This window comes from Vanacampus margaritifer, chromosome 8, assembly GCF_051991255.1.
Source record: "Vanacampus margaritifer isolate UIUO_Vmar chromosome 8, RoL_Vmar_1.0, whole genome shotgun sequence".
Classification (NCBI taxonomy): domain Eukaryota; kingdom Metazoa; phylum Chordata; class Actinopteri; order Syngnathiformes; family Syngnathidae; genus Vanacampus; species Vanacampus margaritifer.
In genome coordinates this window covers 10,704,031-10,727,220 of record NC_135439.1, presented here as the reverse complement: position 1 = coordinate 10,727,220, position 23,190 = coordinate 10,704,031, and the positions used below count along the sequence as shown (strand labels likewise).

Here is a 23,190-nt window from a genome sequence, read left to right as displayed (position 1 = left end):
TTTTCGATTGTCTGGTTTCTTCTCAGCTCTAGCTTATACTTCCCATCTGAAATAATGACCGTCTCTCTTCTACTCTGAATTCAGCATCTTCCTCATTGCTGTGTAGCTTACAGGTACATGCATACACACTACATATACTGTAGTGTAAATATAGCTATGACTCACACGTACGCCTACGTAATACGTCGTCATTATCCACAGTTGAGTCTGCAGTCATAGTGTTGACACTTGACAGTCCTGCGACTGTAATTAAAATAAGTCTTTGGATAGTTTCTTATCAGCGGATCGATCTAACCCCCCGACTTGTTCAATACAGTGATGTGTTAAATGAATAGGACATTTTGTTCATAAGCATGAAGTGTGACTTAATGAGACAAATGACTATTCTTCCATTTCTTCCAGATTAACGAGAATTGTGTTGTCATTAGGTGTTGATGATTATGAAAGAAACTGCTCTTTTCTTAATGGAATTTTTTGCTTTTTTTGTGGGTAATTTAATGGTAAAAAATGTTGAATTTGTGGCATCGGTAGGTAAAAGCTGAACAGTTGAAAGTTAGAATGGTTAGAATATGTGAATAAATGTAGAAATTGGAGTGGTAAAACAAGAAAACATGGTATTATTTGGCTTTTTTATGGGTATTTTAGTGGTGAAAATGTTGAATTCATGGTAAATGGGAATTTATGGCATTGGTAGGTAAAAGCTGAACAGTAAAAAGAATAAATGTAGAAATCAGAGTAGAAAAACAAGTAAACGTGGTACTTTTTGGCTTTTTTGGGGGTATTTTAATGTTTACCAAATATGGAATGTCCCTTGGTTACCAGCACTGTAATCGGCAGATTGGGCACCAACTGTCTAAGTCGTCTAAGACATGTTGAGCAAAGTATCTGTAAATGACAACCTCTGAGAAAACCCTGTGTTTGATGCTTTTTGCCCAAATTTGAACGGGATAACTTTAGGTTATGGATTACAAGGGAAATATTATTTAAGCACTATTAATAGTAAAATGTAAAACCAATTCAATTCTAATAAAAAAAATAATTGGGTATACACTGATTTATTAAAGAAGAAACACAAGACCAAAAATCTAAGATAAAGCAATAAAATCTTCAATGATTTACAGGCATCTTCCAGGTACTTCAACTTCTCCCCACACTTAAAAAATACACGGTTGTTTAACTAAAGAATCTACATTGTGCACAGGTGTGAACGTGAGAGTGTTTGTCGAAATGTACTCTGCAATCGATTGCCCCACCTCTTGCCCAAGTCAGCTGGGATAGCATCCAACTTAACCGCAACCTCTTTCAAATGAATGTAATCTACATTACCTAACTATTTTCTTCTTTAGCATTGATCAGTGACAATGTGGCCATAATCGATTTCATTGACAAATGATAAGGCTACTAAGATATGTTGCTGTGAGGGAAAAGTCAAATCCATTCTAAGTAGGTTAGGGTGGTAAATCTTCAGATCTCCAGAGGCAGGCCGCTTTCACTCTGTGTTGCTCTCTCAGCATCTGACAAGCTCACCAAGGCTGAGCTATAACATCCACCTCCGCAGTCCTCTATGCTGCCACGTTCGCCTCCTCTGCCTGCCATGAGCTATTCTTTACTGTCTCCCTCGGCTGTGCTCCACACATTTCTGTCCAACTACTGCGCACCACCAACCCTTACACTTACTCACGAAGCGCAGCCAACCTCAACCAAGGTTTAGACATTTGTCACCTGCAAAATCAATACGTGAATAAAAATGACAGGTTTAAGCATTTAGTGCACAACCCTAACACTAATAATAATAGTAATAATAATAATATTAGATGTACTGTAAATGACTCCTTTCAACTGACCTCAGAAATCTGAACAATAATTCATGGGGTTGGTTAAGGGTGGTAAATGCCGCTAGATGTTGCAGAGAAAGGTCAAAAATCGATTTTGGCAACAGTGGAAGTCAACAGTTGATCAGTTGGTAAAAGCTAACAGCTCCACATACGGTATAGTAAGTGCCGAACTAAGGATAAAGGGTTGTTTGTGACATAATAATGCTAGTTGATCCTAATCGTCCGTGATCGGCATATGTCAATTAATGCCTTTCTTTGCCGATCACAACAAAACAATCACACGCAGCTCGTACTTTGCGGCCTGCAGCCAACGAGAGACCAGCCTGTGTGCAGTGTAACTTATTTCCTTAACACTGCACGTTACAGACCAAACCAGAAACTGAATTATAATATACGTTTGTGTATTTTCTGCACTGTCAATTTAAAATAATGCCAATTTTTTTTTGTATAATAAAGGGATGGAAATTTGGATAGAATATTTTTTGTAGTTAGATTCGATTAATCAATTAATTATAAATGTTTATTAAATTAAATTAATTAAATAATTAAAATTAATTAATTAATAATAATAATAATAAAATTACTTATCATTATTAATTATTATTAAAATAATAGTTAGTGAGCAGCTCTAAAATTGAAAAATGTGCAGCTAATTCATATGATCATTATTGGAATTAGTATTGGAATTAGTATCTTACTCATGGTTGATTGGAATCGGCAGCATAAAATCCTGATCGGAACACCCCTAAATAATATCGCTATTTTAAAAATGAATGAAAGTATCACAGAGTAAAAAACGTAATACAGTGGCTAAAGGAAAGTAGTAATAGTAAAGAAGCATTTTTCACATTTTAATTCTATATTCTGTAGAGAATATAGACTGAACGCACTAAAATAAAATCATTTTCTGAATATTTTTGGTGTCCACAGATTGGTGCGAATAGGTGTTTTTCAGCAAATACTTTATGTTCTACAGGGGGGGTGAGTACCATAAATAAGATAGCAAATCAACTACGGTTGACTGTATCAAAGTTGCACAACAGGCACATGAATCCTTCCAAAAACAGACAAACCCGCTGTGATGTAAATATGCCATCAGACTTTTGCAATTACTTTATGCAAAGCTGCACACTCACCTATTAGTCATTACAATCGCATACTGTACATGTACGCTCGGAAACACTCAACCTTTCACACCTCACATCAACTATTTATCCAACCTGCAGCTGCTCTACAAGCCTTCAGGTCAGCTTAAGTGACGGCGCATCTTGGCTGTAATTTTCAGCATGAATCACTGGAGATGATGTGAAACTTTGAGACAGATGACACAGCCAAACTTGACTCAGAGTCACAGTGAAGCATGGGCTAATTCAAATTAGGCGAGTGATTTATTTTCGGATGGCGGCAGAAGTCTTTCTCCTCTACCTGTTGACAGAAATGACGCTTAAGATGCGTTTCAATGATGGGGAGCTTCTGGGGAGCTGTTCAGCGGGGCTATAAAAATGCTTTATTTGGTCAAAGCTCAGACCTTCATTTGGATGCTCATTAGTGTCTCTCAAGAAGGATCGAGTTAGCGTTTCAGAGTGTTATAAGCAGGGCACTATGTTCACACTGTAACATCACCTATGACCCTATGCTTTTGGATGACGAGAAGAAATCCGGAACTTGGAATATTTGCCTAGTCAGACTTGATGAAGATGGTCAATGGTCAATCAATCAGAGGTCAGGCTATAGCCCTTTGTGCCAAGTTCCAAATTAATCTAAATCCTCTTGACATTTTGGACAATACTATGATTCTAAATAGAAATACAAGAATTCCACAGGCACACGTCGAAGCTGCAAAAAGGGGGCGACTCCCCGTCCGTCCGTCCGTCTTCTTCCACTTATGCGGGGTCGGGTCGCGGGGGCAGCAGCAGGGAAGCCCAGACTTCCCTCTCCCCAGCCACTTCAGCCAGCTCCTCCGACGGGACCCCAAGGCGTTCCCAGGACAGCCGAGAGACATAGTCTCTCCAGCGTGTGCTGGGTCGTCCCCGGGGCCTCCCGCCGGTAGGACATGCCCGGAACACCTCCCCAGGGAGGTGTCCAGGAGGCATCCGAACCAGATGCCCGAGCCACCTCAACTGGTTCCTCTCAACGACTCCCCATGTTCTTCAATTTTCACTTAGACTCGTGTAATGATGTAATGATGCATCAGACAGTGTGACGCTAGGGCACATTTTTCTTCTTCTCTCGGCTGTACTTGAATAAAGTGTAATTGCACATCCACTACAGTAGGTGGCAGTGGTGCTCTCATTGTCAAAAAAGTGTGCAAGGAGTATTAGCTCCTATGCAGAAGTGTACTTACAACAATTTTATAGACAAATTATACTATTTATTACAAGGCGGCTATTTATTACAGGATATAACTTATTTTTCCAGGGTGTGGCATAACAAAAAATAATTGAGAAGTACTGCTGTAAACCTAAATAAATGTATGATTACATTATTACATATAAACAACAAATTAATGAATAACAAGGTTTGAAATTATAGCGCAATAAAAACTGTTAAAATATTTTTTAATTATTTTTAAAGGATGTTTGTGCAGTTTGTTCACTTTTTTTTACTCGCGACTGCCACCTCTGGCCCAAAAGCGTAACTGCAGCATCTGTGTCAGGCTCGTTCATGGTGCGCGTGCGAGTACGTGCACGATCTTAAGTGCACGCCACATGTCCGCTACTCCGCGGGGACATCCACCACTCCACCCCTCCCCTCCTCAAAGAAACTGTGGAGTGACGTGGCGGGCCGCCAGATCTATCCCCTGGGACTAGAGTTTGATAGCTAAGCCATAGACTGACAGGCGATTGTTTCACTCCGTGACAACATTCTAAACATAGGATGTGAGGTGTAGTACTTACCTCAGTGAGGTGAGGGTTGGGGTTGAAGCCACACTGGTTGCACACCATGGAGCGGCACTGTGTGCAGGTGTTGAAGCTTGGCCTGTCATCACCAGTGCCAGTCAGGTCGGCCGTTTTACAGACGGGGCACAGCTTGCTGCTGGGCATGGGCGCTATTTGAGGCACAGAATAAGGAGAGGTAGGGACGCTGCCTCGGTCCGGGGATGCCGAAGGGGACCTCCCAGTCCGGCTGCTGCCCACGTCCACGTGCAGGTTCTTCCTGGACACGTGACCGTGGCCCTGCTCCCCGTAGGATGGGCAAGACTGGGGGGTGTCATGGGAGGCCAGCCTGTCCCCTGTCCCATGACTGCTCTGGACTCCTGATTTAGGTCCCTGGTCTGATGCAGGTGGCCTGAAAGAGAGCATACACAGATCAGAGTGGAATTTGAGAATTAAAAACAGACCCATCCATCCAGTTTCTATGCCTTAAACGGGAAGTCAACCTTAAACATGTCTTGATACTAATAGTTATATGTGACCTCGCTAGTCTAAACATGACTTTCTGATTAATATTACATTTGTGGAATATGAGTTATGCAGCAAAATCCTGCCATTTTTATCCATCGCGTGGGGCGGCCATTTTGCCACTTGCTGTCGACTACTGAAGATGACATCACAGTTGCTCAGGGCTCAGGAAACGACCAATCACAGCTCACCTGTTTTCTGATATTGATCAAAACTGCTGGATTTTGCTGCTTAGTAACTCATATTCCACTATCGCAATAATAACCAAAATACCATATATTTAGACTAGTGGGGGTGCATAGAACATATTATTGTCAAGAATTTTTGGGGGTTGACTTGTGTGTGAGAAAGTGTCTGTCCCAGCTGAATTTCGGCGAGAGACGGGTAGATCATCATCCAATCACAGGACTTCAACTCATTCACTGCCATTGACGGATATAGATGTCAAAGATCCATTTGAACTGGGTTGGGAGTGAATGAGTTAAACATCACTGTAAATCATTACCATCGCAACCATTTCAAATGATGAGAGGAAAAATGATGAGCACAAGATGGAGTAATCATTGGCAAGAATAAATTGTTGAATTTAGAGTAATTATTTTTGACGAATTGCTTCTACACTACTATTCCATTTTTAAAATGCGCAGCACATAATTTGATGCTCACACACTGTGGCAAGCGGCATTTATTGAGTACACTTTCAATCAACACTTTTGACAACGACACTGCTTCTTTTGACAGTAATTAGTGAAGAGAAGTTAATCAACAATACATTTTGAATATGTGGTAATAAATGTATGGGGAGGATATTTTCTTGCGAGGAGAGATGCGGTTGGGGGGGGGGGGGCAAACATGCTTGCCTTTAGATGTCGAACAAGATTTGCAGACGGCATATTTTCAACATCTTAAACTAGGTTTAGTACATCTTGGACTCGTTTGAACTCTTTGAACCTGTCTGGCCACAGTGATATATTTCAATGCAACAAAGGTGACGCACTGTAAACGTTTGTTGACTTTCTCAGTCTGGCCTCCGGGCATTAACGGAATTCTCAAACAAGTATGGAAGAATTTGCTTGTCATAACAACTTGGATATGATATTGTCATGGCCGTCATCTTCAAAGACATTCTCGGCATCAGTTCAGCCTCCGTGGTCAGAGTAGAGTGGAGATAAAGGCGGGAATAGAGTGAATTAAAATAGAGCGTGTTAGCCACTGTGAGTCACTGTCACTGACTTGGGCGGCAGCACAACTGGAAGTCTTTGCAAACCATCACTGCTCTGTTACATTTCAAACTGACAGGGTGACCACCACTCTTGTCTCTGCTGTGAGCTAAACTGGACTGGAGAGGAAAAAAAAAAAAGATCCGACTCGTGACCATGAAAATATTGTGAGGGGAAATGACATCTACATTTTGTATGCTCACAAATATGGGTGATTCATATTTTCATTCCTGATGAGTAGATCCTCCCAAAGATGTTTAATGTTTTGATAGCTGTGGTCAAGACTCTCAAGTTATTACAACCAAACTGTTTTGAACATTCCCCAAGCACAGGATTGTCCAAAATGTCTTGGTAAACCTAAAATAATAGGTTTCAGAGGGAACGTAAGAGTGTGTACAGTATATGTGTTTGACGATAATCCATTTAAAAAAGGGCATGATCGGTACACTTTTTTCACATGCACATTAAGTGATGCCCCCCCACCTTTAATGACTTTCTTACAGGAGGTTGGCAATCATAGTGGAGTGCAAAGGCACTTGACCAGTACAAATGAAAAAAGGTATAAATGGAAGGAAGCTATGAAGAGATTTCTTCCATCCGTCAGCAAATGGAAATCCACAGAGGGAAACATTCCATTTTATGTCTATAGTTTTATGTCTACGGTTTGACAAATGGCTTCATCACAAAGTGCTTACTGAGAGGTTTGTAAACTGCCACTCTTGTAATGGGAGCCGTTAATGAAATGTTATATTGTCTGGAAGCAGACAGAGACTTCTTTGCATAGCCTCACTAAGGTGGCTGTATGTTTTTATATATGTCACACAACATCGTACGTCTAGTATTCAACATGGGGACGATGATAATACATTTACAAGTTGCTTTGTAAAGTAGTTGAAGCCAAGCCAACAACCCACAGCGAGAGAAATCCCAACCACTCAAAAGCCTCAAAAGAGTTTGATGAAAGACTAATGCATTTTTCTGGTTGAATGCATTAGAATTATTCTGCCAATATCAAATTTACATCTTCACGCCCACATACTGTGTTATGTGGCGTGCGTGCAAAGAAAGAACCATGAAAAAAAAAGACAGAATTACAGGTTGCCATCAGATGAACAATACAAAGAGCACTTCTGGGTTCAGACCATTAGTGGAACTCAACTCTTAATAAGAGCACAGCAAGCTATTTTTACAACAATAAAGCTAGCTATAAAAATCCTTTGTGTTGGTTTAAAAGCACACCACATGTTCAAAATGATCTTGTGTTTACAAATAATGGAGATGATATGAATTATAAATACAATTCAGTGGAGTTGAGACTGTACAGACTCAACACAAGACTTGAGTTAGCTACTTCTAGCCTTGACAATGCTAACTCAGACGTTTCTTAGCGGATTGACGCTATTGAACTAGCTTGTACGCTAAAGAGAACAATTTCATTTACATAGCAGCAAATGCTTCACATCAGCTTTCAGCACCACAAATTGAATTACCTCATAAATGTGACTCAAACAAACTGCATAGCACTATATAGCATGACAGCTAACAGAAGGGTGGGGATAATTAGCAGCCAGAGTGATACAGTACACCACCACAGTGCATGCTGGGAATTGTAGTATGAGTGGTGCATGTGTCGTCGACTGACTTGCCAGTTCTGGTAGACGAGATACTCTTTTAAATTTTTCTTCACATTAGATCAGTATACGAGGTGTGTCTGAAGATTCCAGGACTTATGTACCAAAATATATATTTCAAAATGTATATTTCAGTGTGGGCCAGACGATCAACCAATGCCATGAGCATCTGACAGGTGGGAATACCAGGTAAAGTGTGTTAGACTCATGGAGGATTACGTCCAAGGTGGTACGTCCATGTAGTTTACAGGTTGGATTTGAAATATATCTTTTGTGAGACCAATCCTGGAACTTTTCTGACACAGATCTTATGTAACTTAACATCGAACAGCAACAGTTTGAAATACATTTAATTGTGAATACATTGGCATCGCCTCACTGAGATGGACGTGCGCATGCTGTCGCGTCGGCTCATTCATTTTGTCTCAGCACTTTAAAAATAGTTACATTTGGCAGTGGACATTTGGGCAAAACTCAGCTTTGGCGGCAGCACAGTTTCTGTAACTATATGAGCTGAACCATCTGCAAGCTAAAATGATCAAGTACACATTTGGAAGAATGTGTTTTAAGCACCAAATCTTACTTTGAAAATAAAACATGCCTTCCGCAAGCTTGTTTTGAAGGTATTTCATAATATTGTTGATCTCATTGCCATACATCTATTCTCTGTCACCATATTGTCATGAATATTAACTGCTTTTGCATTATTTCTTTGAGTTGTGACTACCATTTGGCTTGAGGACAGGGCTTTCATTGTGTGAGTTAAATTAAATATGAGGCCGCACAGTTTGAACATTGTGTCTTGGAATATGACCGCATCCATAAAAAGTTGCTTTTAATTTGTAACTAAAATTATCATAAAGCATATGTTGACTTTGCTCACTGAAGTACTTTAACAGCGCTTTAGGGAACCACAATAATATTGTAGTTTAAGCACAGGGAGAACACACGAACAAGATGGCTTTAGCCGAAATTCAAACCCAAACTTCAAAACTGTGAGGTTTACGCTCTCCATTTCCATGGCTACATCTCTTTTTCCAACTCTGGTAAGCACACATTAAGAAGCTCTGTTTGGTTTTTGAGGTATCATTATCGAGAAAATGTTGCTTCAATACCAAATTATATGACTTTTGGGGTGTTTGACTTCTGTTGTATTTCACTTCTGAGTTATGAATAATGCATAATATAAAATGCGGTTTCATTTAAAAGAAGTTGTTTACTTAATCTGCCATCTCCTCTCTATTTCTCATCTCTTCCTCCTTCCGTGTGCTTCTCAGCACATCATTCTGAGTGCTCGCCTCACTTGAAAAGCGACTGATGAGTGGATACAATGAAGAGAAAAACAAGCATGCATAGCGTCTGCGAGTCTTGGGACCAACGCACACCGAGCGACGTGGCATAGCCAACTCACTGCAACAGAAAAATGACAACCGCTGGTGTTCTTAACAGGAAACAGCGATTTGAGACCCCACGTATACATGACTAATCTATTATCTTTTGTATTTACCCACAAACAACATGTCACAATTGTCAACAAAGAAGCAGATTGACCTTGCTGTATTATAGTAATACAAAGAGAGGAAATTGGCAAGAAATAAAGAAGAAAGTGTGGACATTTGAGAGACTCTTGGCAATGATCGTCGCATTCATTGACTACACTCCTGTATTTAAAGAATATCCACGCTTAGCTTTTTAACAACAGCTACACGTGAGTACACAAAACTGTAAAACACATACAGCTTAGTCATAGGCTATATCAGTGCTTCTCAATTATTTTTTGTTACGCCCCTCCCAACCCCCATGGAAGAAGAAAATATTTCGCGCCCCCGACCCCCAACTCTACCACGACTAAAATAGCGTCATTTGTCGATAAAATTGTTGTAAGTACACCTCAGCAAAGGAGCTAATACTGCTCTAACAATTGGAGCACCACTGCCACCTACTGCAGTGGATGTGTAATTACAATTTATTATACTACAACAACAAAAAAGCATGTTCCCTGGGGGTCACAAGCGCTTACTGCATGACAGTTCAGTCATGTTCGGCTGTGTTGCATAGTCGGCCTTAAACATCGCCCCCCCACCCCCACCCCAAACCAACACATGTGCACAGCGCTCTCTAAACATCATTAAAGGCATAATGCCTTTCTCTGCACCTTAAGATTATGTTACACCTCACTTAGTGTAATAGCACCAATCAAGCCATTAATAGCTATGAAAGGCCAGGGGATTCCAAGCCATTTCGATGGATGAGATGCAACTCTGTCGTTGCTGTGTGTTAGGTAATATCACATTTTGTAAGCAAGGTTTATGTTCTCTGCACGCCCTTTGATACTAAGCACGATTAAACATGAATAATAAAGGATATGCTTAAGAACTACTGTGCAGTCATTGTGTATTTCCTAAAGGGGACATAAAACAATTCTTCCTTATTCCTGCACATTGGTGGTAAACAATTCCCACTGGATGCATAATGATTTGGAGTGTGATCTGATAGATCGGGCAGCCTTGGCATGTGCTCAGCAATGATGCTGTCAGACTTGTACATTTGTCATCTTACACAGCAATGACACAAGGATCCAGACGTTGCCTCACCAGGCGAGGTAGAGTTCTCGGAATGACTTTGACATTTAATGGACATGATGCCGACGTGTGTACGGGAAATGAACGGAAACCGAACGCTCACTTTTATTCGCAATTTGTTCACATCGTTGCTGAAATCACTTGCACAAATGTCGCTCGTTCATTCATGATACTAGCAAAGCCCGAGGACAGGCGCTGTGGAAAGGGGCGTAGAAAATGCCCGTATGAACGCCGTACCGTATTTACGTTGTATTGATGTTGAAATCGAACGAGGCAGTATGCTAACACGTTAGCGATGGCGAGTGAGCACGTTAGTTTGCAGAAAGAAAAAAAAAGACTGCGAATTTGAGGTCAAAATGGGGGGCGAATTGTGTTGACAAGGATATTGAAATAAATAATTAAGCACCCATTCAAGTCTATCACCACTCACAGTCGCTTGGTGCTACATCTACACGCAAGCAATCCCCATGCGGCTCGCCGCGTAACCTCCCTCGTATCTGGCCACACTTTTCTAGCCCGATCGGCTACCTGTTAATCCCCGGGCCGGGTCCGGTGCCACTTCCTCCGGCAGGCGCTCCATTGCTCGGCTTGATGAGCTGTCCAGAGTCCGGTGGTGCTGAAATGGAAGCCGAAGCACCCGCAGCAGGAACGGCGCATGGGCCGCCTTGTCCCGCCTGTCCCTCCCCTTCCATGCTCGCTTCGTTCCCCATCGTGTCGGGAAAGGTTCGGAGGGAGAGAAACGATGTCGTAGACGGTTCTTCGGCCGCGGGAAGAACTCGTATAAAAGTCAGCGGTGCTCCCCTTCCGCCATCATCGCCTACAATTCAGCATCCCGCACGGAGCACGCGCGCTGGCGGACAGGCCGCGGGGGCGCGCTGACGCAATGGGTGGGAACGTGAGTGCCTCGTACGTGCGCGTTCCCGCGAGTGGCTTATTTTAGGCCACACGCAAATAGCTCTTGAGCTTTTCGTGGCACATGACCCGAGTCCACAGAGACCAAAGCGAGTCAGACTGCCCCTTGACGCACCATTTGTTCTTTCATGCAAATGCTTTAAATCAAGGGTGTAGAACTATTTCACGGGCTACAAAAAAAAAAAAATGTTTTCAAATTGTACAGTTGCATTTTTAAGAGGTTGTTAACAAAACCAATGCTTGCAATATGTCAACATTACCAAAAGGGAATACAATTTGCAAATTTGGTACAACTTTTTAACCAAGAAAATTAAAGTAGATGAGCATAATCACATAATACATAAGGCGAGTTTGACACTTGTACTTTAAATGTTACCATACAATGTTTGACAATGTGTGGTCATTTTACCGTTATAATCCATCCATTTCTGTTCACTCTATTTTTTTATGCTGGTTATTATCACAAGAAGTGATGTAACAGTATAGCATCACTCTGGTAAGCACACACACATCTGTTCGACTGAAAACATCCCACACGAGTTTAACTTTGCAGCTGCTTGAGAGCCATTACACAAGATTATTGTGTTTATACTGCTCAAATTTGCTGGGGTGAAATCTGGAAGGAGTAGCATTAGTAAGCTATAGAGCACAATTTAATCAGTAAAAAACTGAATTCTCAACACAAATGACATTTCTGGTACATGTACAGTATTAGAAAATAAAAACAAATGAAAATGACAGTCTTGTGGTCCACATGCAGCCCATATTTGATAGCAAACATTTATATATATATATATATATATATATATATATATTTTTTTTTTATCCATATGAATGGTTATTTTAGAAAAATGCCTCAATACATTTAACATAAAACAATATTAATCCTGATATTTCAAGATCACCAGAGACCCTGCAAAGGGTAAGTTTAAAAAAAAAAAAACAACGAGATCTGGAAAATAATGCACTTTGAGAATTGATTTTATTACAGTATAGAAATGGCAAGCACAATGGCAAAAACACTTGAGCTCAGGGAGTTCCGTTCCTGCTGAGCAGAGTAACAGATAAATATGTACAAGACGCACACGTACACACATGCAAATTAATTATTACGCCACTCTGAGAACTTTTATAGATACAAAAATAACAACAGATTATCTTTTACAGAAGACTGAGAAGAAGAAGAAAAATATAGCAAGCTGAAATGTCTCAACAAAAAGGGTAACCTTAAAGATTAAAACTGTATTGGAATGAAAATTTTAAAATAGTTGCTGTGTAGCATTTTGGTTAGCAGATGTATTTCAACACAACACTTTCTACAGGAATCATGCATGACTGCGACACAGTACTAAAATTGTGATATCTTCCAAACCATGTGAAAATGGGAGTCTAATGTAAAACTTTGGCATGTTTGGTGGTCATTTAATTTTTTTTAAATTTAAAAAAAAAAAATTAAATTATTGTTGCACTCCAACTTGGACTTTATATGGCTAAGTGAAAGCTGGCTTCACAGTAAAAACTATTTTTATTGATGAGGCCTGGAGATCAATGTTTTATATAAGATCGCAATACTGGAAGATGGGGATGGGTAGTCATAATATTTATATAAGGGACACTTTGACCAACTTGATAACTGGTTTGTCAGATCACAATATGATTTTAGCAGCTATTATTGATACAATTTTTTCATGAACCTAAAAAAACAATTACCGGTACACAAAAAAGTTTACCTCTCCATAGATTAATACTCAAATCAGCCAAGTAATAAATCTTGATCTGGCTGCAATGGGTATATTTAAAGGACTAAGAAACAGAGTACTGCAATTCAAGCGATGCGCACAGCAAAGGCTACATACTACATCAATATGATAACCAAAGCAAAAGGTAATTGTTATTTGATTTGGAAACAAATGAACAGCTTGTTGAAATCTAAGGATATCTCGAAGAACAATGCAATGTAAAAATAGCAAATCTAATAATCCCAACGTGATAAACTTGCAAATGCATTCAATAATAATTTTATTGATTTAGTTGAAAATCTCACTGAAATTTGTAATCAACCTGGTTGGGGCTTTTAATTTACACACAAAATAAAAGAAAACTAAATTATTGACATCATCACTAAATTTAAAACTACAAACTCAAAAGTCCTTTAAAACTTGGAAAGTTCTTTCAAAAATGCACTGTAACATTGGCTGACCCACTGAATACTTGCAAGTTCCCAGAAATGCAGAAACAAGCATAAGACAGACACTGAAGAATTCATAATTTGGGGTGGGGGTGGCAGGGGGGATCTGAAACTGCTGACCATAAAACTGTAGAGAAGTGTACAAAACTCACTCAAAACTTTGCGCGACCAATGAGCATTCAAGTTAACTAAATACAATTACTTTATTTCCGTATTTACAGTTTGTAAATATCAGTATACAGCATTACTAAAAAGTAGTACATTTATACACACACACACACAATAAAAAAAAACTGAGCAAACCATTTGGTCAATTTTATGAAGAGGACAAGGCTGGGACTAAAACGCCACAATGAACCAGAAACATGATGACGTTCACGAGTGTGTGGCGATTTCTGTTTTAACCATGATGATTACGACTGATCCTTACAGCGAGACGTGACTTTACTGAAAAGATATGACTGCTTAAAATTACTGGCGCTTGGCCTTGTAAGGTCGCGAGCGTTTCCTGCGATCGGGCTTCCTTTGTTTGTGCAGACGGCCGATACTCACTCCCTGCCGACGACGCACAGAAATGTTCTGCTCCACGAGGCTGGCTAGCATCCCTGCAGAGATCAACCAATTTAGAAATAAAATATACAGCAGCAGGCCGCAATGAAACTCATTTTTTGTTTTTAGTATGCAAATTTTTTGCAAATGATCATTAGTGCTCTTTTATTTTGGGGGTACTACAGCTATTGATCATTTGCCTCAATGCAAGGTCTGCCAATTAAAAAAAAAGAAGGAAAGAAAGGCTAACCATATAACGCCATTGGACTAGAGAGAAGACAATATTTACCTTCTTGGGCCAGCATTGATATAAAGGTGCAAATGAACTCATCATAATTATGGGTCCTCCTCTGATCGTCAATCTGCACACGGGAAGACAAACATTTTGATGAAAATCCAATACAAAATGCCAGCCAAATGACACTAAAGTGGTTGTGGATTTATTAAACCCACTTTGTATTTCTTTCTTTTTTCCACTTCCTCCTTCAGATACACTTCATAATTGGCAATGTCCGCCTCGACGCACTTCAGCAGCGCAAGCAGCTCCTGCAATTGACAGAATAGTGTCTTAATTATGTTGCTCAGCTCTACACACACGGCAGAAATTGTCATTTCTGGACTTACTTTGGGTGAGTACTTATCCCCCGAGGGCTTGCTGTCTGCAGCCGGCTCGAGAGCATCGAGCTTTTCCTTGCTGGGTTTCACATCTTCTCCATCTTTGTTCTCCTCCTCCTCCTCTTTCTTCACCTCCACAGATGGTCCCTTGTCCTTCTCGTTCGTCGTTTCCTTCTCCGCCTGATCTTTGTCCTTGATCTTCTTCTCAGGACTGCAAGGCGGTTTAACAGCATCTGCAGCCAAATCTGCTATAAGGGCAAAAATAAATATAACAAAAACAACTGTTCAAATACATTGTACGCATGTAACATCGCTGGACAATATGGAAGAGATGCAACATAAGTAAGAAGAAGAGACAGACGAGATATGTTTAGCTTCTATGCTAATTTCCATTACTTTAAAGGGGAAGTCAACCCCCCCAATTTTTTTTTTTACAATAATATGCTCTATGCAGCCCCACTAGTCAAACACAGCATTCTGATTATTATTGTGTTTGTGGAATATGAGTTCAGCAGCAAAATCCACCTGCTGTAACTTATCCAGCTCAGGTGGCGGCCATTTTACCACTTGTTGCTCAGGACTCAGGAAACGACCAATCACGGCTCAGCTTGTGAACTTTACATAACCAAGCTTAGAAAACAAGTGAGCTGTGATTGGTTTTCAGTGTCCTCAGTACCTGTGATGATGACAGCAAATAGCAAAATGGCCGCCCCCGAGATGGACAGGTGGATTTGGCCAAATAATTCATTTTCCACAAACACAGTATTAATCAGAATGCCATGTTTAGAGTAGTGGGGGCGCATAGAACATAATAATTGTAAATGAAATGTTTGGGTTGAATTTCCCTTTTAGTGAGAGTAACAACCACCGTGAAGCAAGCACAATGTGCCTCTTTAATAAATGTGCACATGAGAGTGTGAGAAGTGTGTTTAAAGCGCTTGTGAGAGGTAAAACTAAAAATATATTATATGGTGTTGAACTTCAAATGTCATTTTTGTGTCAAACAGAAATATGAGACCAAGATTATTTCTTAACATTTCCATTAATGTGACCTATAATATGGACAACTTATTTGTACAAAAAAAAAATTGAAAGGGGAAGTGCAGTTGCACAAGTGTGCACGCCCTCTTTTCACTGGGGATGTTTGAAATTCATCTATCACATTTAAATTCATGTTAAATGGGATTTAGTGCACGTCTACCACAATTCAATGTTTTGGTACGCTTTGTTTGCTGACATTGTTTTTCTTTCATGCAGAAGGTATAATGTTTTGCACAACATGAACTGATATTTGAATCCGTTTTAAGCCCCCCCCCTTTTTTTTTCTTTTTTTTTTTTTACTCGAGTTGAACATGTTAACAGTAGAAAAAGTCTTCAAGTAATTTCTCTTTGTGTCTTATTTTTGTATACTGTATTACAAAAACCTGGCATTTGGACTACAGCTATTGCTGTTATATGCCATGGACATACAGTAAACCCGATGTTTGAATTTAAACCACAATGAGCAACGTGGATACTCACCAGATGGTGGAAGAGAATAGATAACTCCATCCTCCAGCAGGTGTAGCAGGGCCACACTGACAGACGGCCCCAGTTCTCTTACGGCACGATTATGTCGAGCGTCTAGTCTAAGCAACTCGTCTTCTCCAAACAGCACGCGCGACAGATGGGATGCTACGGGACTGGACGGACGTGTGGCGGCTTGCGAGCGTGCGGGTGAGCGAAGCGGCGAGTTAAAGGCGCTGCCAATCTCCGAGGCCGTGTCGGTGCTCTCGTTGCTGGGTGTGGGTGAGGGCTGCGAAGCGGACGTGATGCAAATGCCGCCAGTCCGGCCTTCGGTGCGCACGGAGAGCGGTGTGTTAAGGGCATCTTTTTTTTGGACCTCCTTCTTCAGTTTCTCAGCCAAGACGCTGAGGGCAATCTGGCTCTCCATTCCAGTGACGACCCTTCCTGTTCGTGATCGCAGACTTGCCTTCCGTCTGAATCTTCAGAAAAGAACATTTTTATGTAAATTCAAATGCTCTTTGGTGTGGTCATGAAGAAGACAGAGAAGAAACCATTAGGTAACTAACCTTGTTGATGCTCCTGCAGGTGCTGTGACTTCCTCCTCCTCATCCTCATAGTCATCTTCATCCTCAGAGTATGCTGGCCGTGCAGGTCCCAGCGCTCGAGAACGTCCAACACCGGCAGCAAGATCCTCCTCTTCCTGTCAAAGTATATTCAGACAGATTGCTTTTAAAAAGAACATTTCCTGACCTTTTTCATGCCCTGTAGGGGGCAGTGTTTTCTGTGGGACTGGGTTTTTAACAACATCTTTTAACATATTAAAAATACTGGAGATGTCATATAATCTCACTCTGAACATTCTCCAGAAGGAGACAAAAGTTGAAGCTGTTTGGTACAAAAAAATGCTTGACATTTGTTGGATCTTAAACATACAAACATGTAGTTCCATACTGGCAAAAGGTGAACGTACATTAAAGATTCAAGAGCCATGACCCCCCCCTTCACCTGCATCGGTGACTTGGCATAGTTGTGATTATCAAGGAAGGCGGGTAAGCGTTGAACGATAAGGTTGGCGACTTGCTGTGAGCTTCCTCCAGGTGCTTTTCCTGTGGCCTTTCCTGAAGGGTTGGGGGCAGCTTTAGATTTTGCTCCAGACTCATCTACGGCATCTATAAAGGAGATGGTATTTTATTTAAAAATCCCTTGTTTTGGTGTCAACAAAGATATTTACAAGAATAGAGGAAGAAGTACCAAGGGAAGCTTGATCAGTCCCTCGGGATGGCACTGGCTCGTCTGCTTCTTTCTTGTTTGAATTGGTGCTGCCATCAAGCGTGGAAGAGTCCTGCTGTTTCTTGTCATGGACAATCTCGGGCTGGGTGAGTCGGATCATCTGCAGACACGGCAAATTCATTATTATTATTTTTTAAACAAAACATTATTTTGATAACAAACACTAAGGGGTGTGTTGATGTGCAATTTATTATTGGTCATTTTAATAGCTCTTGACTCCAACTTAAACAAAAGAAGAACAGTAAAATGGGGGAAGAAGGATAGTGTAGTTCACATAGCTGACTAATGCAGCTAGAGTGGGTTTGAAGTTAAACATGTTGAAAATTTCTTTGCAACAAGAAAAACATCTTTGCAACCTTTTTACAAACCCCCGACTGAAACCCAAAATTCGTTACGTTTGAAAGCATTCACCGCTCAGTGATCACCTTTCTGCTCCAGCGCATACGATGGATGTTGGATTAATATAATTTTATTCCAGGCCTGTATGTATCAAAATGCCCATTGCAAAAAGTGCTTATCAAATGCCAACAAGGAGGAAATTTTATGTTATCAGTCTTCAGTATTTACTGATCTACTGTATGTGAGTTTTTAAAAATAATCCCGTGTGCATATGTGTATTGTGTTTATATACTATTGTTGGGACTAGGGCTAGAATGATACACCAAGGTTAAGATTTGATTAGTATCTCAATTTTTGACACACAATTCAAGCTTTCTTCATAAATAAATACATCTTTTTAAATACATTAATACAATAACATAATATTACAAATTATCCAGTGTCCTCACAAGGGAACACAATAACATAATATTACAAATTAACGTATAATATTTATTATATTACTTTATTTATAACAACATTAAATGTGTATAATTTATTTATAAAACATATAAAGTTGACGAATTGCACCCATACTGCTGACATAAATGAGCTTTAGTGAGGAGTGGCGGGGGTTCCTCAATTTCAGGGTTATTAGCCGTGCTAGCTACTTGTACGTTTCATCCTCTCCTCTGGTCTACAATCCTCACGTAGTTTTTTTTTTTTTTTTGTCAAATCGGTAAAATTACCGAATGAACAAGACTGAGCTCTAAGAAAAAATTAAAAAAATCCTCACGTAGTTGAACAGAACTAGCATTAGCGGTAGCTACAGTTTTGCTCACTCTGGTCACATGACACGCACATGGAAGAGGAGTACTGAAGAAATGTATCTTCAATCCTGGGTTACGTTTTTTTTTTTATTATTATTATTAACTTAAAATAACAATAATAATGTCAAAGTCTTAAGTTTGGAAGCACTGGGCTCAAATGGTTGTATCTGCATTGGAGGAACAACTCTCAGACTTGGACATTGGGCATGTTGCGAATCTGCCATTTCAAAGAGGGCACAGGTTTGTGTCCATTTATCCATTTCCTACCTTCTGTAGACCTTCCAGAATAGTCTGTCGATTTTTCTTCAAAACCTCCAGCTTGGACTCATACTTCATCCTACGGTCTGGCACCACTGCCATCAAGTTGAAGCGGATGTCATGATATGGCTCACTGTGGACGAGAGGAGCACAAGCGCTGACAGTGAAGCTGGGGAGACGCCTTTAGGAATCACAAGTTCAACGCTCACCCAGCAGTGGCCAGACCAATCCTCTCCATGATGACCCGCCGAGCTTTATCCGTCCATTCCTCCTCCTCTCCCCATGGACCTAAAAGTGTTCAGCAAACATTACACATTCCTGTTTATGACGTTCAAAGTGTCAAAATTCTACTAACAGACCAGTGAGCAAATACTTGTACCGAAGCATCCAAATCTTACCGTGGTCAATCGGGTAGGTCTTGAGGCCATCGAGTTCAAAGAGGCGATCTTTGATGGGGACATAGCTCACAAAGTGGAAGGCCTCCATAGTTCGCACTGCACTTATCCCATTCTGTTTCTCTGGCAGGTGCCGAGGCTCCGGTCTTCACAGAAACAGAAAGGTAGTGCAATCTCAGCAAAAAAACGTTTCCAACATAGGATAGAACCATTTACTAAATGTAATGTAACCCTACCTGGCATGGCTGTTATGTGCTCTGGCCAGCTCAGGGGCATTTCCTATGGCGTAACCTTTGCTCTGTAAAATAGATGCCATTTTAGACTTGTATGTGATACTAGCCAGACGAATCACGCAAACTCATACTGTCCATTTTGTTCACTTTCATCCTCTGGGCAATGACTGACGATTAATTATGATGCTAGGATTTTCCTGATCCCTTAAATGTGTATTATAGGAAAAGAGAAGCCTCACTAAAAAAAAAACATTCTACAAATAACTAATCTAAAGAAATTATTAATTTAGTAAATTATTCTCAGACATGCTTACGTCAGAAAACTCTTACCTCTGGGCTGAAGCCTTTTGTGAAAGCTTTCATGCGACTCAGGGTGATGCCAAGCTCGACACCACTGCAATTCAGAAGCACACTCAGCAAGGCATGAGTGGCACATGAATTTGGGATCAGCTAAAAGGAAAAATTACAGCAAATAAGCATTTTTAATTTCATTATGAATGTTGTGTTTTTGAGGTCCATGATCCCGTTACCTGATGTGCAAAGAACATATCATTAACGATCTCCTCATCGATGACGGAGGTTTCATCCACCAAAGTATTAACTTTCCTCCTGGATCGCCTCTCCTCAATCCACTTAAACAGAAAGATGAAGCCATAGACGGGGCTGGAAAAGAAAATTAAGCATCCCTCATTAATGTTCAAGCTTACAGAATTTTAGGCATGGGTATACAGGGTGTCAGGGAGGTTCCAGGACTGGTGTCACATAAGATATATTTCAAGCCCAAACGACAAACTGAGTTTTCCCGTGGGCCAGACAATTAACCAGAAACAAGATTCTGCAGTGTTTGCGTCCTTCAGTGCACGACAAGAGCCAAGAGTTGTAGCAGGACAACTTGTGGCTACTTCACCATGACAAAGCACCTGCTCAAAATGTTCTGAGCATACATCATTTCCTATTTGAGCAGAACATCACCATGCAGAAGCAACCTCCCCAATTCACCCAAACAGGTGTGATTTTCTTGCTCTTTCCCAAGCTTAAGGAGGTCATCAAGGGTGAATATTTGGACAACATCAAGTTGGCTGTGAAGACTGTGCTACCAAAGAATCCTTCAAGAAGTACATGAATATGTGGCAGAGAAGGTTGGGAAAGTGTTTTAAGACTCCATCTTCAAATATATTTATTGTGACATCAGTCCTGGAACTTTTCTGATGCATATCATATAATTTTGATTTCAACTACTTCAGATTGTCCTCATTATAGTGATTAACTTGCACGGTTAATAAAACACGTACCTTTGACACTTGCTTTGAAGGTCGTATATTTCCTCGACTTGTACGCCTTTAACACCTGCAGGAAACGTGAAACATCTTCTCATTAAATCAATTTCCCAGTAAGGATTTAAATGTTTTTTTTTGTCTTTATTACAATTCCAGACATATAGGTTTAACTACTCACCAAAATCTTCAACTAGCAAAGAGAACAATCCTAATAATAAGAGAAAAAAGGTGCAGTTAACCCAACATTTGATATCTTTCATGAGCGAATGCCAAAAATGATGGCAGTCATATTGTGTACTATAGTGAAGATGATTGAGAAAAGGCAAACTCGATAGCTCCCCAAACGCATGGTAAATAAACAGCACACAAAATACTGTAAACGGATGATAAATATGCATCTTCGTAGCATCAAACGAATGGAGAGCTGCTGCTTGAATGAAAAATCAACGCTAGCTGTCGTAACGTTACTGTGTTGAAATAACTCACCTGGGTCGCTCTCCAGCTCCAGCCACCCTTTGTTCATGTTTGCGTCTGCACTCAATGCACACTATCATTTAAGCGGTGTTATTGTCCATATCCATTGTCCACGTAAAAATCTTGAAGGCACCTATTCATTCACCATACAACTACGAGCTGAAGATAAACACAAAAGACAAGAATCGGACGCCTACAATTTACGTCATCAACAATCGACGAGCTGTCGCACACAAAAACAATTCTAACCTATTTTTTTATGGAATTAGAAAAGATAGACGAAATAGTAAATGTAACACAGTTGCAATAATTAGATACTCAGCCGGTTCGTTCAAGAAATATAGCGAGCGCAGATAATGAAATACAGTACCTGCATGTACTTAAATTTCATTCAAGGGGTTCAGTTTAGTTTGCCGGCGGAACACGACTTCGTTCGATGCAACACTCGGAGGAAGAAATACATTGTAACACTGGGGGGAAAAAATTGGAAATGAGAAGAAACGTTTATCGGTTTACTTTCATAATTACCCTGCAAATGAATTGATCGGCCGCTGTGTGCATTAACATCGACATTTCCAGAAGCGTGCAACGCATACACTCCCACGGTATGTTGCTAAAATATGTAATGATGGAGATAGTTAGCGCGTCTTACTAGCCGAGAATGTTAGCATGTGGGTAATTTCGACTAACGTTAGCTGCCCGAGCGTAAGACACAGTACAAAAATACATGCTCACTATCAAAACAAAAAATGAACCCCGTTGGTTACGCAAATGTGTTTTCCCATAAAATAAGTGTGGATTATTGTACTGCTTAAATGAACACGAATAGTTGGGAGCGGGGGCTTGTAATTACGTGTGCTGTTTTATAACTAGCTAGCGTGTTGGTCTGCTGCTTGAGGCAGGAAACAATAGTACTGTAGTTGAGTTATACCAGAAGGTAAGTGCAACGATTGTGCGTGCCATATGGCTGTTCATAAGCTATTTCATGACGTAGAAGGTGTAGCTTTATTTTTGAGCTAGCTGCTTATACATCCCTTATTCAAAGGGAATCGGGGGGAAAGGCATTCAGTTGTCATTATTGATAGTTCATCCACCTATTTTTCTTATTAATTTGACGATATGGGAGCTATGTAAGTTTTGTTGTTCATATTACTGGGCCACTACAGTGCAACTTTGAAGTATGTACAGTGTTTCACTCTCTTCACATTATTTTATGTTACAGCCTCATCCCAAAAGGAAATAAGTTATTTTTCTGAAAATTTTGCACACAACACCCTATATTGACAAAGTGTAAACTTTTGTTGTTGTTGATGCACCTTTGGCAGACATTACAGCCTGGAGTATTTTTGATTACAAAGCCACAAGCTTGATACATACACTTTTATCTTTGGGCAGTTTCGCCCATTCTTCTTACTTAGCGGCACCCCTCAAGCTCTGTCCTTCAGTTTGGTTGGAGTGCGTCTGTTAACAGACGTTTTCAGATCTCTCTCTAGAAATGTTCGATCAGATTCAAGTCTGACCTCAGGCTGGTGGTCCTGAAGTCACTCCTTCATTGTCTTCGCTGTGTGCTTTAGGGTCGTTGTCCTGTATGAAAGTAAAGCTGCGCCCCAGTCTCAGGTCCTGAGCACTGGTCTGGGGCAGGTTTTCATCCTGGCTGTCTGTACATTGTTGCAATA

At 40.4% G+C, this 23,190-nt stretch overlaps 3 protein-coding genes across 8 annotated transcripts in view; 1 reads left to right on the top strand and 2 right to left on the bottom strand.

Annotated features, from left to right (window-relative positions):
* Positions 1 to 11,518, bottom strand: part of bsnb (bassoon (presynaptic cytomatrix protein) b) — a 61,659-nt gene extending 50,141 nt beyond the window's left edge. For all 4 annotated transcript variants that reach the window (XM_077572926.1, XM_077572925.1, XM_077572927.1 and 1 more), the window contains exons 1-2: positions 11,198 to 11,518; positions 4,733 to 5,123 (exon numbers count right to left, since the gene is read on the bottom strand). In XM_077572926.1, coding sequence (XP_077429052.1) covers positions 4,733 to 5,123; positions 11,198 to 11,379 — 573 coding nt within the window. In that variant the 5' untranslated portion in view covers positions 11,380 to 11,518. The remainder of the gene's footprint in view (positions 1 to 4,732; positions 5,124 to 11,197) is intronic.
* A 1,026-nt stretch (positions 11,519 to 12,544) lies between these two features.
* Positions 12,545 to 21,906, bottom strand: bap1 (BRCA1 associated deubiquitinase 1). Of its 3 annotated transcripts, none has more exons than XM_077572496.1 (18): positions 21,885 to 21,906; positions 21,527 to 21,673; positions 21,219 to 21,248; positions 21,056 to 21,110; positions 20,294 to 20,426; positions 20,094 to 20,213; positions 19,767 to 19,828; positions 19,534 to 19,676; positions 19,345 to 19,423; positions 19,145 to 19,268; positions 17,691 to 17,829; positions 17,445 to 17,608; positions 17,006 to 17,139; positions 16,455 to 16,918; positions 14,943 to 15,181; positions 14,772 to 14,864; positions 14,608 to 14,680; positions 12,545 to 14,374 (listed from the first exon to the last, which is right to left on the bottom strand). In XM_077572496.1, the coding sequence occupies exons 2-18, from the start codon at positions 21,561 to 21,563 to the stop codon at positions 14,241 to 14,243; spliced, it is 2,223 nt and encodes a 740-aa protein (XP_077428622.1). In that variant the 5' UTR covers positions 21,564 to 21,673; positions 21,885 to 21,906; the 3' UTR covers positions 12,545 to 14,240. The 3 variants fall into 3 exon arrangements, with proteins under 3 accessions (XP_077428622.1, XP_077428621.1, XP_077428623.1); XM_077572495.1 differs by lacking the exon at positions 21,885 to 21,906 and adding an exon at positions 21,764 to 21,785; XM_077572497.1 differs by lacking the exon at positions 21,885 to 21,906 and having other exon boundaries at positions 14,943 to 15,178; positions 21,527 to 21,739.
* The window catches only part of rad54l2 (RAD54 like 2), an 18,828-nt gene continuing 17,397 nt past the window's right edge, over positions 21,760 to 23,190 (top strand). Inside the window, exon 1 of the mRNA XM_077572494.1 lies at positions 21,760 to 22,119. The gene's annotated coding sequence lies outside the window, so the exon portion shown is untranslated. The remainder of the gene's footprint in view (positions 22,120 to 23,190) is intronic.

Bases quoted from the DNA above. Each gene is read 5' to 3' on its own strand.
- bap1 (XM_077572496.1), bottom strand. From the start codon at position 21,563: ATGAACAAAGGGTGGCTGGAGCTGGAGAGCGACCCAG. The intron at 21,111-21,218 runs GTGAGTAGTTAA...CGTTTCCTGCAG, and splicing joins TTTGCTAGTTGAAGATTTTG to GTGTTAAAGGCGTACAAGTC. The intron at 19,269-19,344 runs GTGAGCGTTGAA...TCTCGTCCACAG, and splicing joins ATTGGTCTGGCCACTGCTGG to TGAGCCATATCATGACATCC.